The sequence below is a fragment of the Psammomys obesus genome, unplaced genomic scaffold, assembly GCF_907164565.1.
Source record: "Psammomys obesus unplaced genomic scaffold, mPsaObe1.curated_primary_1811, whole genome shotgun sequence".
In the NCBI taxonomy this organism is placed as follows: Eukaryota; Metazoa; Chordata; class Mammalia; order Rodentia; family Muridae; genus Psammomys; species Psammomys obesus.
Genome location: NW_026596406.1, coordinates 1,212,786 through 1,228,113, shown reverse-complemented (window position 1 = coordinate 1,228,113; position 15,328 = coordinate 1,212,786). Strand labels below are relative to the sequence as shown.

The 15,328-nt window shown below is 50.0% G+C and overlaps 1 protein-coding gene across 5 annotated transcripts in view; it reads right to left on the bottom strand.

Annotated features, from left to right (window-relative positions):
- The window catches only part of Ptpn5 (protein tyrosine phosphatase non-receptor type 5), a 56,624-nt gene extending 44,787 nt beyond the window's left edge, over positions 1-11,837 (bottom strand). For 2 of the 5 annotated variants that reach the window (XM_055597603.1, XM_055597605.1), the window contains exon 1: positions 11,462-11,837. Coding sequence is in view for 2 of the 5 variants with exons in the window: in XM_055597605.1 (XP_055453580.1) it covers positions 11,462-11,486 (25 nt within the window). In the remaining 3 variants the exon portion in view is untranslated. Of the gene's footprint in view, positions 1-10,486; positions 10,971-11,461 lie in introns of those variants that run through there. The other 3 variants (XM_055597602.1, XM_055597604.1, XM_055597606.1) reach the window with 2 other exon arrangements.
- Positions 11,838-15,328: the final 3,491 nt, after the last annotated feature.

The following is a 15,328-nucleotide window of genomic DNA, read 5'->3' as shown; positions in this document are numbered from 1 at the left end:
CCAGAAAAAGGCCAGAACTGGAGAATATTGTGTTAAGCAAAATAAGCCAGACTGAGACAAATATCACATTTTCTAGTTAAGTAGAATCTAGATTAAAAAAAGACATGAAAATAGAAGTGAGATTAAAAGGAGAGGAGGAGCAGCAGGAGGGAAGAGGGGAATGAGAGCACGGTAGGGGTTGAACGTGGTTAAATTAACACACTCTGTATGCACATGGAATGCCATAGTTACATTCATTCAGTTGCCAGACAGACAATGACTTTGAAAAGGCAGGAATACCAATTGTTATTATTTTGTATGAGGTTCTGGGAGTGCTTCAGTGAGTACACTCCCTTTCCTCTCATACTAGGTCTGTGGAGATTCAAGATAAGTCCTAAATCATGCCTGGCAACAGCTTTTAATAACAAAGCTCTGCTTTGTAACTTTTGCCAATTTCCATGGTGTAAATGCTGCTACTATGGCTGATTTCAAGCTGTGAATATGAGGGGATTTTCTGCCAGCCTTGGAAGAGGTCCAGAACTTTGTTCAATTTCTCTGTGCCCTAGTTTCCTTATCTGGTAAGGAAAACGGACCTCATATATCTGGTAAACTGGACCAACAGAAATACCCGTGATAGGTAAACTAAAATCTCTCAGGAGAGCACCCAGCACCCAGTCCCATAAGTGTTAGCCATTGGTTCTGACAAGGGTGAACCCAGGCTCAGCGTTATTTGACTTTAACAGTGACCCCATTCCCCACACCTTGCCTTGTCTAATGCCCTGGCTGTCAGCGTTCCTGTCGTCTAGAATTGAGGCCTTTTCCCTTTGCAGCTCTCTGCTTTCCTCCTGGAATAAAATTTAGGCTTCCTCAATGCTGGCCTCACCTGACCATGCTTTGGTTTTGTGCTTTGGCCTCTACCTGCCTCTGGCTCCACTTGGACGTCCCTGATGCTGTGTATCTGTGCTATGGAGAAGCTGTGGTGATCGCTTCTGGAATCTCCTGTGCTCCTCGTCATGAGGCTTGGCTGCACTCAGGGAGGGAGCGCTGAGGCCACCTCGAAGTCTGCCCCGCCTGTAGCTAGGGAGTCCTGGCTACTGTCACATTCATGTGTCTCCAGTCTTCATTACAGTCCCACCCCCGCCTTTCAGCACCCTTCTGGGGTCAGGTTTTGCTCAGGCTTCAGCAGTCCACGGGGGGAGATGGGTTTCACTTCAGGGTTTGCTGAAGGAGCCTGAAAAAAAGAGTCAGAGGTAAGGCCTCGGCAAGCCCAGCCAGAGGGCAGGCTTAAAGACAGCGTCTAGATGGAGGCTCTTCTCCACGAACAGAGAGTGAACCAGGTAAAAGCTCTAGAATGGACTAGGAATGAAGGCTGAGGAGGGTCCGACCTCCAGAAACAAATTTAACAGAGACAAGCCAGGGGCTTGTGTACCACATTGCTTCCTAGTCTCTAACTTCCTTAGACAAGCCAGGGCGGGTGTCCTGGTCATCGTTCTAGTGCTGTGAAGAGATACCAGGATCAAGGCAACTTACAGAAAGAAACATTTAATTGTGGGTTGCTTACAGTTTCAGAGGTTTAGTCCATGATCGTCATGGTGGGGAGCAGATAGGTACAAGGCTGGAGCATTGTCCCGATCCATAGGCAGCACACACACACACACACACACACACACACACACACACACACACACACGGCCTCATGTGGGCTTCTGAAACCTTAAAGCCCAACCCCAGCAGCACACCTCCTTCAACAAGGGCACACCTTCTAGTCCTTCCAAACAGTTCATCCACTGGGGACTACGTCTGCGAACGTGTGAGCCTGTGGGGTGGGCATTCTCACAGGGAGAGTCACCACCATCCACTTTGTAGAAGTTAAAGAAATTCAGGGAGATGGAGGATCTGACAAGGTAATCACGCTGGCCAATAGAGAAAACAGGATGGAGCCTGGGTTCTGGGTAGTGGATTCTTTTATCGTTGTGTTCTGGAAATAGCCTCATTCCCAGGGCCCTGGGTGGCCTTCGACAGACATCATCAAACATGAGTTGACTCTATCAAAACATGACCCATGTTTTGGTCCCCCAGCTTAAGTCAACCACAGTCCTTTGGGAAAAGGAAAGGTTCAGACCTGGAATCCTGTATCCTGTCCCTTCTACAGAGCTCTGGGCTGTTGCCTTCATCTGAGGCTCAATAGAAGTGAGGAGAGCTGCAGGGCTGTGGTGAAGACTAGGATGTGAGTCATGAGTCCAGAAAATGCAAGGAAACCCCGAGATAGAATCCTCACTGTTGTTCCCAGTGGCCCAGCCCAAAGCTTCCTCTCCAGTCTCCCTCCAAGCCATGGGGGACCTGCCTTTTGCAGTTGCCATGAGCTATGAAAGTCAGCCTCCTATTGCCTCAGGCTTTGCCAGATGCTCCCCAGCCACATTCCTCTCTCCCCTCTGGAGAGCCCTGGCTTGTTTCTGGATCCTCAGAGGCAGACCGAGAGCCCTGGGGAAGAACAGGTAAAATAACTGTTTTTTTTTTTTTTTTTTTTTTTTTGCTTTTTGAGACAGGGTTTCTCTGCGTAGCCCTGGCTGTCTGGACCAGGCTGGCCTTGAACTCAGAGATCTAACCTGCTTCTGTCTCCAAGTGTTGGGATTAAAGGAGTAAGCCACCATGCCCAGCGGGTAAAATAGTTGGATTTCCAGGTCCTCTTCCTTGATGAAATAGGTCCATCCCAGCCTGCTTCTGAGCTTGTCTCCTATTCTTCCTGTGTAGACAGGCTCTCCAAGTTATGACCTCCTGCTCCTTCTTCAATGGCCCGCTTCAGCGCACGCCTCCTTGGGGAGCTCTTGCCAAGGAGGCTGCTTCAAGCAACCTGAGCTTTGACGAGATTCCTTCTCGAGTGCTTCAGTAGTTTGGGGTCTGGTGAGCAGCCACACCTCATTGTTCCCTGGTCTCCATGACTGTGGCTTCTGAGTGGCTCAGGCAAAGAAGGCGTAAGGGATGGACTTAATCCTGTATCCTCCAGTGTAAGGAGACAGGCAATGTAATGGGCCTTTAGTCCTTCCTTGTAAGCTCGGATTCAGAAGGAGACGGGAAGGGAAAAGGTGAGAAAAGATGAAAGAGGGAATGAACAACAAGGAGAGAAAGAGGAGGGACTGAGACTTAGCATTCAGCACAACTGGACAGACCATGCTTTAGGAGTCTCTGTGGATCATCCCTGATGATATAATCCTGTGATCAATGCAGGCTCCTCCTTGAAAACTTTTGAAGTTCACCTCCTTTAGGCAACTTTCCCTAGCTGGTCTGATCCCTGTGGCTCCCTGAGCTGCATAGCTCTTCTGAGGCCATAAATCCTAGGTTATGATTCTCATCTGTGCTCAGAAATTAGACCTCTTTTTCAGCACTTTTATCAGCTTTAGGGATAGATTTGTAGTTATTTTATTTTTAATTTTAATTTTTATACAAAAATGTGTGTGTGTGCCATGATATGCTTGCAGAGGTCAGAGGACAACTTTTGGAGCCATCTTTCTTCTTTTAGGTACAGAACTCAGGTCATCAGGCTTAACGGCAAAACCCTTTATCCACGGAGCCATCTCACTATTCCCCTCCCATTGTGATATCTTTTTCTTCTGTTTTTTTGAGACAGGGTTTCTCTGTGTAGCCTTGGCTGTTTTGGACTCTCTTTTGTAGACCAGGCTGGGCTTGAACTCACAGAGACACGCCTGCCTCTGCCTGCCCGTGCTGGGATTAAAGGTGTGAGCCTCTGTGCCTGGCTCCATTGTGATTCTGAAGTTTGTGCTTTTATGTTTACTTATTGTTGTGCTCCTGAGGATTGACTCCAGGGCCTCTTAGGTATGTGTTTGTTATTACCACTTAGATAACCCCCAGCCACATGCACACGGACACATATAGACACACACAGATACCATATGCATAAAATATTTTTGTTCTTATCTTATGTGCGTTAGTATTTTGCCTGTGTATGTTCTTGTGCACTGCATGCATGCCTGGTGCCCATGGAAGCTATGAGGTGTTGGATCTCCTGAAAATGTCGTCATCATATGAGGGCTGGGAACCAAACCTGGATCCTCTTCAAGAGCAGCTGGTGCTCTTAACCACTGAGCCATCTCTTCAGTTCCTTCACACCTACCTTAAACTCTGTTTCTAGGATGTACAATGCTATATCCACACTGACATAGCTCGTTCTGGAGTCACATAGCTGGTCCCAGTCTCTACCTTCTAGCTTGCTATCTAGCGGGTGGTGCCAGATCTGTGCAAAGTGAAACCTGAGGCTATCTTATGGGCGTGTGTAACTGGAATCTCGGAGGCTGCGCAGATGAGAGCTGAAAGATGAGGAGGAGTCCCTAGACAGCAGGAAAGATGTCTGGGGTGGGAGGAAGCAGGACATAAAGGCTTAAGAGGCAAACGGGCAAGGAGAGGCCTCTCAGTGTGGCTGGAGGCTGAGCAGAAAGACAAGACAAGACACTGTTTTGCATTCAAAGGCTATTTCCCCGCTGGGGTATAAGGCAGGTGTTACTGTTCTAGTTGTCATTTAGAAATCAATACCAAAATCAACATCACTGGACCAGTTAGCATGGGTTCTGTTACATGGATGGATTTCAATAACTACTTCTTATTGCAAAATACCAGTCATGACATGATTCTATTTACATGAAAGATCCAGGTAAAATTCTGCCACAATGATAGAAATGGGAGTAAATGTTGCCTTTGAAGGCTAGAGGTGAATGAAGTATTTCATGTCTAGTTTTTAGACATGGGAAGAAATTTACTCTTTTGATTTCATAAAAAGATCTACCACATAAAAGCTGCTCCATGCTATGCATACAACACATGAGAGGCATCTTTAAGGCATGACCACATCTGTTTCTTTGTGCTCGTCACACAAGCTCACAGAACTGTAAAGGCTCACTAGACCACTTTGCAGCTGACTTTTTATAAATGAATATACCTTAAAATTGAATGAGAACAATCTTTAATGAAGACAGGCTCTCATGTATCCCAGGCTGGCCTTGAACTCACTCTGTTGTAAGGGATGACTCAGACCTTCAGATCTTTCTGCCTCTGTTTCCCAAGGGCTGGGATTACTGACATGCATGACACGGCCAGTTTATGCTGAGAACTGAACCAGGGCCTCATGTATGCAAGACAAACACTCCACCAACTGAATTACCTCTCTAACCCCCGCCCCCTCTCTCAATTTTGAATAGAGCTTCACTAGGTTACCCACACTGGCTTTGAACTCACTATCCTCCTGCCCCAGCCTCCTGAGTAGTGGGGCTGACAAGTTTGTAACGCCAGCTCTGCCCGAAAGTCTGCACAGTCTCAGGGCACATCGATACAGACTATTGTTGCCAGATCGCTTTTCTGGCCCCTACTAGATCAGAGTGATTCAATGGCAAGGTCTCCCAGGTCACGCTGACTGCCAAGGCTCCTGTGCCCATCCTGATGCCCAGTTCAGTAAATACCTGCATGCTTGAATGAATTCCACCCACTACAATCTCTCTTGAGAGCATTCTTTTTCCACCCACAGTGCCTTTAGATCACAATAATTCTTCAGAAATGGAGGCTGCACTCATTTGTATTCTGTTTCCTTTTCTTCTTCTCTATTACCTCCAAGATCATGCAGAGCTCACACAAAGTTTACTTCTTTTAAATTAATGGCTTCTTCCTGGGCCCTTTGTTCCTCAGACTTCCCTGGGTGGTCTTGTTCATACTGAGCAAAACGTTTTTTTTTTTTTTTTTTTTTTTTTTTTTTTTAATAAAAGCACCCCAAAGGTTCTCAAAAAGTCAAACATAGAATTATCACAAAAGTCAGCAATTCTATCTCTATGTATATACCCCAAAGAACAAAAAGTAAGGGCTTAAGGAAACCCTCTTAAGCACTCCTAGAACTTGGCCTCCATTTTCTCCAGGATCCAGCTTTTGTGTCCAATGTTTTCTTCTTGTTCCAGGATATGGAGTCTCTAAAGCATCTGCTTGATTCAGATGGAGTTTGGAGGCCCTTAGAGTCTAAGACCAAGACCGCCTGTGAACTTGCTCCCCACACGGTGCATTCTCACAGCTGGTCTCCTGCTCCTGGGAACAGTTCCTGCTGGCCGCAGACTGCCATGCTCCCTGTCTGCCTCACACACAGCAGCACCGTCAACTGCATTTGCTAGGGCGACTCCCCAAACCCTACCCACGAGTGACAGGGACAAAACCTCATTCCAGTCACTCGGCCTTGGCCAAGTTGAGGGTCAGAACACTGACACACACACCTACAGTTGTGCCAATCCATATGGCTGCATAAATATTTTCTGGTGAGTTGCTTCTGTTTTTGGCACAGGGCCCCATATAATTTGAAATATCCAAACATACCTTGTTCAGTTTAATGCACAGGTGCTTTTTATGACTAGCTACCTTCTAGAGTCCTGCCCTTGACACTTGTAGATTCATTTAAATAATGAGTTATGTGCCTGAAGTATTCAAACTTCTATAAACAGTTTCTATGTCCTATTGTTCTCTCTGCCTTTTGGGAATCTGTCACTTTACCAGAGAGGATAGTGCCTTGTCCTGCAAATCGGTGCCTTTGTGCAAGAAATTAGTGTCTTGAGAATGCCTGTTAGAAAAATGGTGGAGGAGAAAATGCAGCATGAACAGAGGAATCTACCTCTGTGCTAGAAGTAAGAATAAAGACCTCGCGTGTTACCATTTTAATAGTTTAGTAATCATTCAGGTTTGCTTTTCTACGTTGTCCCAGTCATTAACAGTGCTTAAAACACTGAGCCAGAGTGAACAAGGCAGGAGATTCAAAACAATCACTGTGTGTGTGTGTGTGGGTGCGTGAGCACTGTGGTCTGTGTGTAGAGGTCAGAGGACGACTTTGCAGAGTCCTTTCCCTTTGTCTATCTTTACGGGGTTCCTCGGATCAAATGCCAGGCTTGCGTGGCCAGGGGCCTATCTCTTAAGCCATCTTGCTGCCCAACACACACATATTTGACTCAATTTACGGCGCAGACATTCAAGTCCTCTAAGTTTTAAGAATGTGGCCATACTCTGAGTTCACTACATCCTCACTATGACACAATATATTATGGATTCACGCAGGTCTAAGGCATGAAATCAGGCTGGTTTCAACATTCACCCCTTCAATGACCATTTAGTTAGCCACTGTATAGCACTGAGCGTACGCATGTAGGACTCAGGTCCGCCTGGCTCATTAACATCAATGTATTGTGAGTCTCATTCCTCAGACCCGTAAGCAGCCGCGTGATGGTCCCTACCCTCTCTCATGTCTTTTTTCTTGCCAAAGGCTTCCCCTTTGCCTATCCCTCACAGCATCACGAGGCTCCTAAGAAGTATGGATCTATTCTCATCCCAGGGATCTTGTGCTTGTGACTTCTAGAAAGTACTGCTCTCTCAAGCCTGCTCCTCACTTCTTCAGAGCTTTGTTTGGATATCAACTCCCGAAAGGCAGTTTTGTTTAAGGAGAAAGCCTTCCTCCACGCTTACCCTCACTGACTCCCCCTCCTGCTTTATCCTGCTCCAGAGGCACACCTCAGGCACTTTATCTTTGCCGGCTGGCTCTTGACAGTATCAGGTGCTTGACAGACAAAGCTTTGCACCAGGAGTCATTATGGCTCCTGTCAGTCACTCCTGTTCCTCTCAAGTCTCCTCCTCCCTCCTGGTGGATTCTTTCTGTGAATGGCAACACCAGCCATTCAAACTTCAAAGGCTTGCCTTCGCTTACTCCTCCTTCCCTGAAGTGCCCACATCCGGTCACTTGCAGGTTTTGGTGACGATGAGGCATCTTGCTGATGCCAGATCCCTTTTCTATCCATTCTTGCAGCCACCCCCAGTCCAGACCCTTGTTATCTCTCCATAGGCCACTATCAGCTTTTCCTACTTGAGTGCCCTGCCAACAGGCTGTCCCCATCCAGCCTGTTCTCCATGCAGTAAGACTGATTACCTCTGTCCCCACTCAGCAGCTTAAGTCCAATTCCGTGGCTTGGCACTCAGTGCCCAGCCTCAGCCTCCATCAAGCCTTGTCAGGAGCTGGTTTTAACTCATTGCTTCAGTGGGGACGGACTGCCTTCTTCCAGTTTCTGACCATGTTTTAAGTCCTTGAATCTGTCTGCACTCTGCTCAGGCTGTTTCCACCCTTAGAAACACCCCGCCTGTTTTCTAACGTGGAAATCATCCAGACCTAGCTCAGGTGCCAGCTTGATTCTCAAGAAGAAGAAATCCGCCCTTCTTCCGGGCTCTGTCAGCGTGTTATCTGTTCTCGGGAGTCTCTGTATTTCTCATTCTTAACTTCCCCACCTGCTTAATAGGGTCAATGATGCTATACCACTGTTGTGCTGTACAAAGGAAATACAAGTGACAAGGGCAAGAAACGTTTACTTGCTTAATTCCTTACATACGATAACTGCAAACTCTAGGTAAGCAATAGCGCTGTTCCCCAGGCTGCTGTCATGGTGCCTTAGATGGGCTGAGCACTGAATGGGGTAAGGTCAGCAGGAAGAGGACTAGCTTTCGGGAGGAGGACCGTGAGGGCCTAAAACCCTACATTCTCAAATGATTCGAAGATGGAACAAGCAGAGCGTATCTGCAAAGTGAAGGCACTAATTTTGGGCGAGTCAGTTCCTGAGTTCTCCCTCTGTCCTGGGAACTGTGCTCAGTAGCCTACACGCATTATCTCTTTGAGTCAGGAAACATTCCCTCACACAGTGAAAGGAGAATAACCAGGCACAGAGTAGTTACATAAATAAGTGTTCTCTCTCCTCCCCCTGCCTTCTATCCTCAACAAAGAGTGCAGACCTGAAATCCTGGACAGCGGAGAATTCTCCTCCAGGAGAAAGTGCCCTGCAGAGCAGTCAGGAGCTTCTGAACCACACGGTGTTGAGGAGGGGCCGGACGTGGGACCAAGGTGAGAGCGTTGGCACACCCCAAACCTAAGGGCCACAGTTCCTTGTGAAGTCACTGTAAATGGTGCCTAGGAGGAGGATGGCAGCTACATGGACCATGATGTCAGTGGTGGCTCCTGGGGCTGTCATGAGGCCACCTTCCCCTGCTCCATGCCAGTCGATTTACCTCAAGAGGGAAGCTCGGAGACAACCTCACACCCCTAGAGGCTGAACTTGGTCTCAGACTTGAACTCTACCCCGCCCAGACTCTCCAAGGTGACCATCTTCCTCCTCTCCCCTCAAGTTGTTCTCTAAGCCCATCTCCCGGGCCACCCGCTCTGCACGGGACACCTAGCTGTCCTTGAAGGAGCCCAGCGCAGCCGTAACTCAAGCTTTCCCAGCAGCTTTCTCAGCACTACCACGAGGCCACCCTTAAACAGCAAGAAGGAAGACACATCAGTGGGGACCTGGGGCCTCCACAAAGGAATGATGATTAGCCCTCTACAAGGCCTGGCTGGATGGGAAAAGTGGGTGCTTAAGGAGGAGGGCAGAACGACTGACTGACGGGAGGACTGACCGGTCAGCCCTAGGTTGGGAAGAAATGAAGCCTGGAAGGCCACATCATCTGGTCCAACTGGGGACCCGCAGGCTTAGTGACTACTGGAAGGGCTGGATTAACAGCCAGGAATCTAACATCTGCTTCAATCTCCAAACTGCCTTCTGGACCATCGAATGCTTGCAAAACAGAGCCCTCCTAGAGGTGGAATGAGGCAAATTAAAGCACCCACTCCCAATTTTTTTTGAAACAAGAAGGATGGCAGGAAATGAATGGCACCTTCAGCTTCAGCTGGGGGGAAGGGCCGGCACTGCCCAGATTCACCTGAGATACTCACGTGAATTTCTGGGTTCTGGGGCTTCGTGGGAGCGGGGTCTGATTGTGGGGGAAAATGAGCATAAAAGCCAGGCGCTCCAGACTCTGATGCATGCTTTGCCACTAACTCCCTGGTGACCTTGGCCATGCCACCTCGTTGAATCTCAGTTTCCCTCTCTGTACAATGCAGCTATCAAATGAGTTCTTCGGGCCCTAAGATCCTACCCCTGTCTCTAAATTGATCCTTGATAAGGATTCTGACCTGAGCTTTGCAGGAGCCTGGGCCTCCTCCAGGAAAAAAAGCAGTATGTCGGGGGAGGGGAATGCACCGGGATTCTATTTTGGAACCGGGTGGTGGATGGCTAAAGGGTCAGGGAAGGCACAATTTGGAGACCAGCTGGCCAGCTACCATCTCCATCTCCCATCCCTGGGGTTCAGACTCCGGAGAGGCGTCTGGGAGCTGCACACCGGCCTGGGCCGCAGAAGCTCGGACCTGGACCACTCTCCGATCCCTCCCTGGAACCACGCACGAACTCGGGGAATGGTGGGCTCCCCCAGCGCCAAGCCCCCTCCCAAGCGTGGGGACCCCACTTCCAGTCCTCGGGGCGCCCCACGGGGGGCGTGGCGGGGGCGGGCTCCTGGGTCCGGAGGGTTGGAGGAGGTGTCAGCTTCGCCGCCGCCCCAGAGGGGACCCCGCACTAGTGCCTCCCGGCTTCGCACACAAAGGCCCCCACCGAAGCGCCGCACTTACCGGCCAGAGCGGGCTCCGGGCGCCGGCGGACAGGCAGGCTGGCGGGAGGCTGTGAGCGCGCGAGTGTGCGTGTCTGCGTGTGTCCCTGCCTGTGTGACAGCGGCCGTGCCGAGCTCGGTGCGTCTGCGTGTGCGGGGGCGTCCGTCTGTCGGTCTGTCCGTGGAGCCCTCAGTCCCGCGCTCCTCGCGCGTTCCCTGCCCCGTTGCCCCACCAAATGCGCCTGGGCTGCGGGCTCGCGGGGCGCAGCCGCCGGGGCTCCCTGGCACCCCTAGCCCGGCTCCGCCCCGCCCCCGGACGGGCTTGCGCCGCTCCCCGGGAACTGCGCAGGGCTCTCGGGCTCGGCGGGGTGGGGGTGGGGAGCTCCGCTCTCGCCTGAGGGTCTGGAGGGCGGACTGCAGACCCTCGGCACCGGGTCCCATCTCCCCGCGCCCCCGCACCGCGGCAGCTCTGCGTGGAGTCCCCACAGGCGCCGCCCCCGCGCCAAGGTTGCCTGGACCGAGAGGGCGGGGAGTGGGAGCGCCGCAACCATTTCATTCATGATTTTCTCTTCCCGGGAGCCCCGGGTCGGGGCTGCGCGACTACGGCAGCCGCCAGAGGGACCCCACTAGGGCTGTGCTCATTGAATCTGGAGCAGGACAGACAGACAGATGGATGAGGGTAGAGGCGAGCTAGACAAAGGGGTCAGAGCTGGGGTGGGGTGTTCTTGCGCGGGGGGTGGCGGTGGCGCTTCCTATCGGATGCTGGCACCTGCGTGCCGGGTGCTCAGGACCTGTTCCAGGACCCGGAGGAGGCGCCTGACTTCCCACTCCTTCCTTTTCTGTCTCTGTAGCGCAGGAGCGGGTGGACACCTCTCTCCACGGGGCTTAGCTCTCTTGACTTAGGCAGCGGGACAGGCATCCATCTGCTCTGCTTTCATGTGGGCACGGGGGGGGGGGGTCCGAGGGCCGCGCAGGTGCGGCTTGTTCCGAAGCTTACCCTCTCCGGGGCTGGTTCCTGGCATCTCACCCCTCTGGAGGTTCTGTGAGGCGGCGGGCTGCACGCGCAGCGGTTTTACATGGCGAACACGAGAAGCAGCACGCGGCTGCCGAAGAGAATGGTTCCAGCCCCGGTCCTCGGGAGCCTGAATTTCCGCATCCTCGGCCACCTGCGGCTGGCTCTTCCCAGAGCAGCCAGAGCAATCCTTCTGAACCGAGCACCGGGCTGCATCTGTCCGGGAACTCCCACAGAGGCTGCTCACTGCATCTAAGGAAAGCTGAAGTGCCCGTTACAGCCTGGGAGGGTCTTCATGAGCAGGCATCCTTTCAATGCTCTAACTTCACTTCCTGCCCTTCTCTCCTTCCTCCCAATCTGTGGCCATAACCAAGATGGCAGCCACGCAGGCCCCAGGACCTTTGAATTGTTAATCTCTCCGCTCCAGACTACCATGTGGCTTTCTTTCCCCTTTTATCCTTTTAGTGTGCTACTTCCGTGAGGCCTTAGGTGATTGTCCTAGTTCGGGTTGCAGGCCTGCTCCCCGTATTTTCTGTGGTCGTCATAACCTTCATTTTGTGTGCCTAGTTTCTTCTGCGGCCTGTTCCTTCACTGCAGTTCTGCACTGTCACGGAGCTGCTGCCTTCCCAGCTCTAGGCCATTGACCATGCTGTGCTTCAGCCTGGAACACCACCCTTTCCCCCAAAGTTTTGTCCTGTTTTCAACATCAAGTATCACCTCTACCTTGGACCGTCTCTGGCCACCTTCAGCTTATTCTCTAGCTGAGTCTGCGTGAAATGTTGGTCCTTTATCCAACTGCCTACGGGAGCTCTCTTTCATCCATCGGACAGCCAGAGGGGTGTTTCTAGAGACACCCAGCCCCCATTACTTTCTGTCTGCTGTGATGGACTTTCCTTGTTTTTTTCCCCTAGATGCACTCTAGACTTTCAGACAATGACTTTGCTCTCACTGATTCCCAGCACAGGAGAGCCCATCAGAATGTGTCTGAAGGTCAAGAATATTGATTAGAAGGCCCTAAGCTGGGCCTCGATTGATCTGCTTTCTTTTGCCCAGGAGGGACACAGAGACAAGCTAGGCCTGCTGTTTAGAAATTTCCTTTCCAGGCAGAGAAGTGTGGGGTGTGGGGTGTGGGGTGGAGAGGGAGGGGTCAAAGGGGGGATGGCAACAAGCAGGACATCTCCCTGGTTGCCTGGGAGTGGAGTTGGCATGTTTGAGGACCCACCGCCCCTCCTGAGTGTATCGGGGTCATGGTGGGTGGTCAGGCTGAGCTTCCCCAGCTGTCCTTAAAGTGACTGTGAGCTCCTGCCCAGCCTACTGTATGCTGGGCAGGGCTCCTGGGGTGGTGGCCAACAGTAGTGAAAGAGAAAGAGGGCTTAGGGATCCCACTGCAGGTCTGAGGAGCCCAGGCTCATGCTCCGTCAGTGCAGGGACCGCTGAGGAGGAGACAGCACAGCTGGACCGGGGGCTTTGTCAGCCCATGGTGTCCTGGGGCGGTGATTTGCCCTTTCCCTTAGGGCTGGCGGGAAAGGCCAGGGCTCCTCCTGAAACTTCCTTCCCAGATGTCATCGTGGCCATCCCAAAGAGAGACCTAAAGAAAACCCATGAAAACCCTCTAAAAGCTGTAGGAGCCCTGTGGCTAGAGATGGCTCAGTGGGTCAGAGTACACAGTGCCCTTGCGAAGGATCTGAGTTCAGTTCCCAGCACCAAAGGTGCTCACAGTCACCTGTAATTCCAGCTCTCAGAGATCCAACACTGTTTTCTGGCTTCTACAGGCACCTGCATTCACATGACACACACTCACACAGACATCTGCGTAATTGAAAATGAATTAAAAAGGCAGCCAGGGCTCTCCTTTGTTTATTCTGGGTTGTCTGTCAGGTAGGGATATATTTCAGCCAGCTTGTTCACCTTGTGTCTGCCATATCCACCCATAGCCGGCTGAGGGTTGCTTTGGTGCAGTCAACATTCATGGAAGACGTTGAAAATAGTGTGTTTCTGTCCTGAATTTTACCTTTTTCATTGACACAGCATCTTGGGAGTTACTGTTACTGAAAATCAAGAATTAGTGGCACTGAGGGGTTCAGGGACTTTCGTGTCACCACAGAGCCCAGTCACTCATGACAGGAGAGATTCTAGCCTGTGTCTGAGAGCTCACAGAGCCAGTGTTCCCTTCTGCGACTGTCAACGTGGAAAGTGACCTCATCTGTTTCTATCTCTTTTCTGAAGGGGAAGAAGGGCAGTTCTATGAGGCCCATGGCACTGAAGCTGTTAGGAGGCTGGGAGGACTTAGGGGGCTATTGAGTCATATTGTGTGACTCATTTACCCTCTCTTGAGGGAGGAAGAAGGGTTGGGAAAGAGGAAGAGAGGGGAGAGAAAAGGGTGTGTGGAGGGAGGGCCAGCAAAGAAGGGTGAAGAGAAACCAGAAGATGGCTTGCTAGTGGCTTTTGATGGGCCCTTAGGAATCAGAATCAATATTTCTTGCTTTTGGACTCACTTGCAATTCAGTCTGTTGGTAATGAAATGTTTTGCTTCTGTGTAAGTGTTTTCCTGTCCAGATTTTTATTTATTTACTTACTTATTTATAACCTATCCTAATCCACAAAGGATCTGAGGTGGCTTACCACAGAAGCAGGAACCATAAACAATGTTAAAATATCAATAAGGTTAAAGAACCAGGACCAAGGAAAATGTAAGTAAATGTTGAGAGACCAGAGTGAAGCTCAATAATTACAGCCGATTTTATTGCGTTCTTCCTGTGTGCAAAGGAATTCACCTGTGTTATCTCACTAAATCCTGAAAAGAGCCCTGTGACGTAGGTACTATTAATAGCTCCAGTTTGAAGCAGGGAACCGAGACTCAGAGAAACAGAACACCGCCCACAAAGCCATATACCTTGAAAGTGAGAGAGCCAGCGTTTGAATAGTTTGGTACTGGGAGCCTTGCCCTTAGCCACTGTGCTTCTCCAGGGGACAAAGGACCTTTAAGATGCTGTAATGAGGCTCCTATTTGGGTCTGATCATCTTGGAAGCTAAAAAGAAAGGAGAACAGCCACTCTGTAGTTTCAACTCATCTTCTTTGGGTTTTCTGAAGAGTCACTCTACGAGGGGTATCCCCCATGACTGCCCTCTCTATTGAGCCTATCTTGCGTCCTTTGGCTGTTCTGATGCTCTGATCTACACTTATTTTTCCTTTTACATTGATTTATTTTACCTTCTAACATACTACATAACTTGTTTGTAAACTATATTGTAATAGTCAATATCTCATGTATTTCTTATGAGATTCTATAATATGTTCTAATGAATAAATTTATGAATGATGAATTATGTAATTTCTTTAATAGAGTCTGTGGTGGTTTGAATAGGAATGCCCTCCTCCACTAGAGTCATGAGTTTGAATGCTTAGCACATAAGGAATGGCACTATTAGGAAGTGTGGCCTTGTTGAAAGAGCTGTGTCACTGTGGGCACGGGCTTTGAAGTCTCAGATGCTCAAGCTACACCCAGCATGGCCCACAGTCTTCTTCTGCTGCCTGGGTATAGAGTGCTCAGCTCCTTCTTTAGCACCGTATCTGCCTGGTCACTGCCATACTTCCTGCCATGATGATACTGTACTAAACCTCTGAACTGTAACCTAGCCTCAATTAAATGTTTTCCTTTATAAGAGTTGCTGAAGTCATGGTGTCTCTTCACAGCAGTAAAACCCTAAGAGAGTCACTATTAAATTTTGTAATTTTTATTATTTATAGTTATGAACGTGTGTGTATGTACATGTATGTGTTGGTACCTGAAGAGGCCAGATCCCCTTGCTGGATCCTACTGAGGTTTTAAGGTCCCTTGTGAGCTGCCTGAG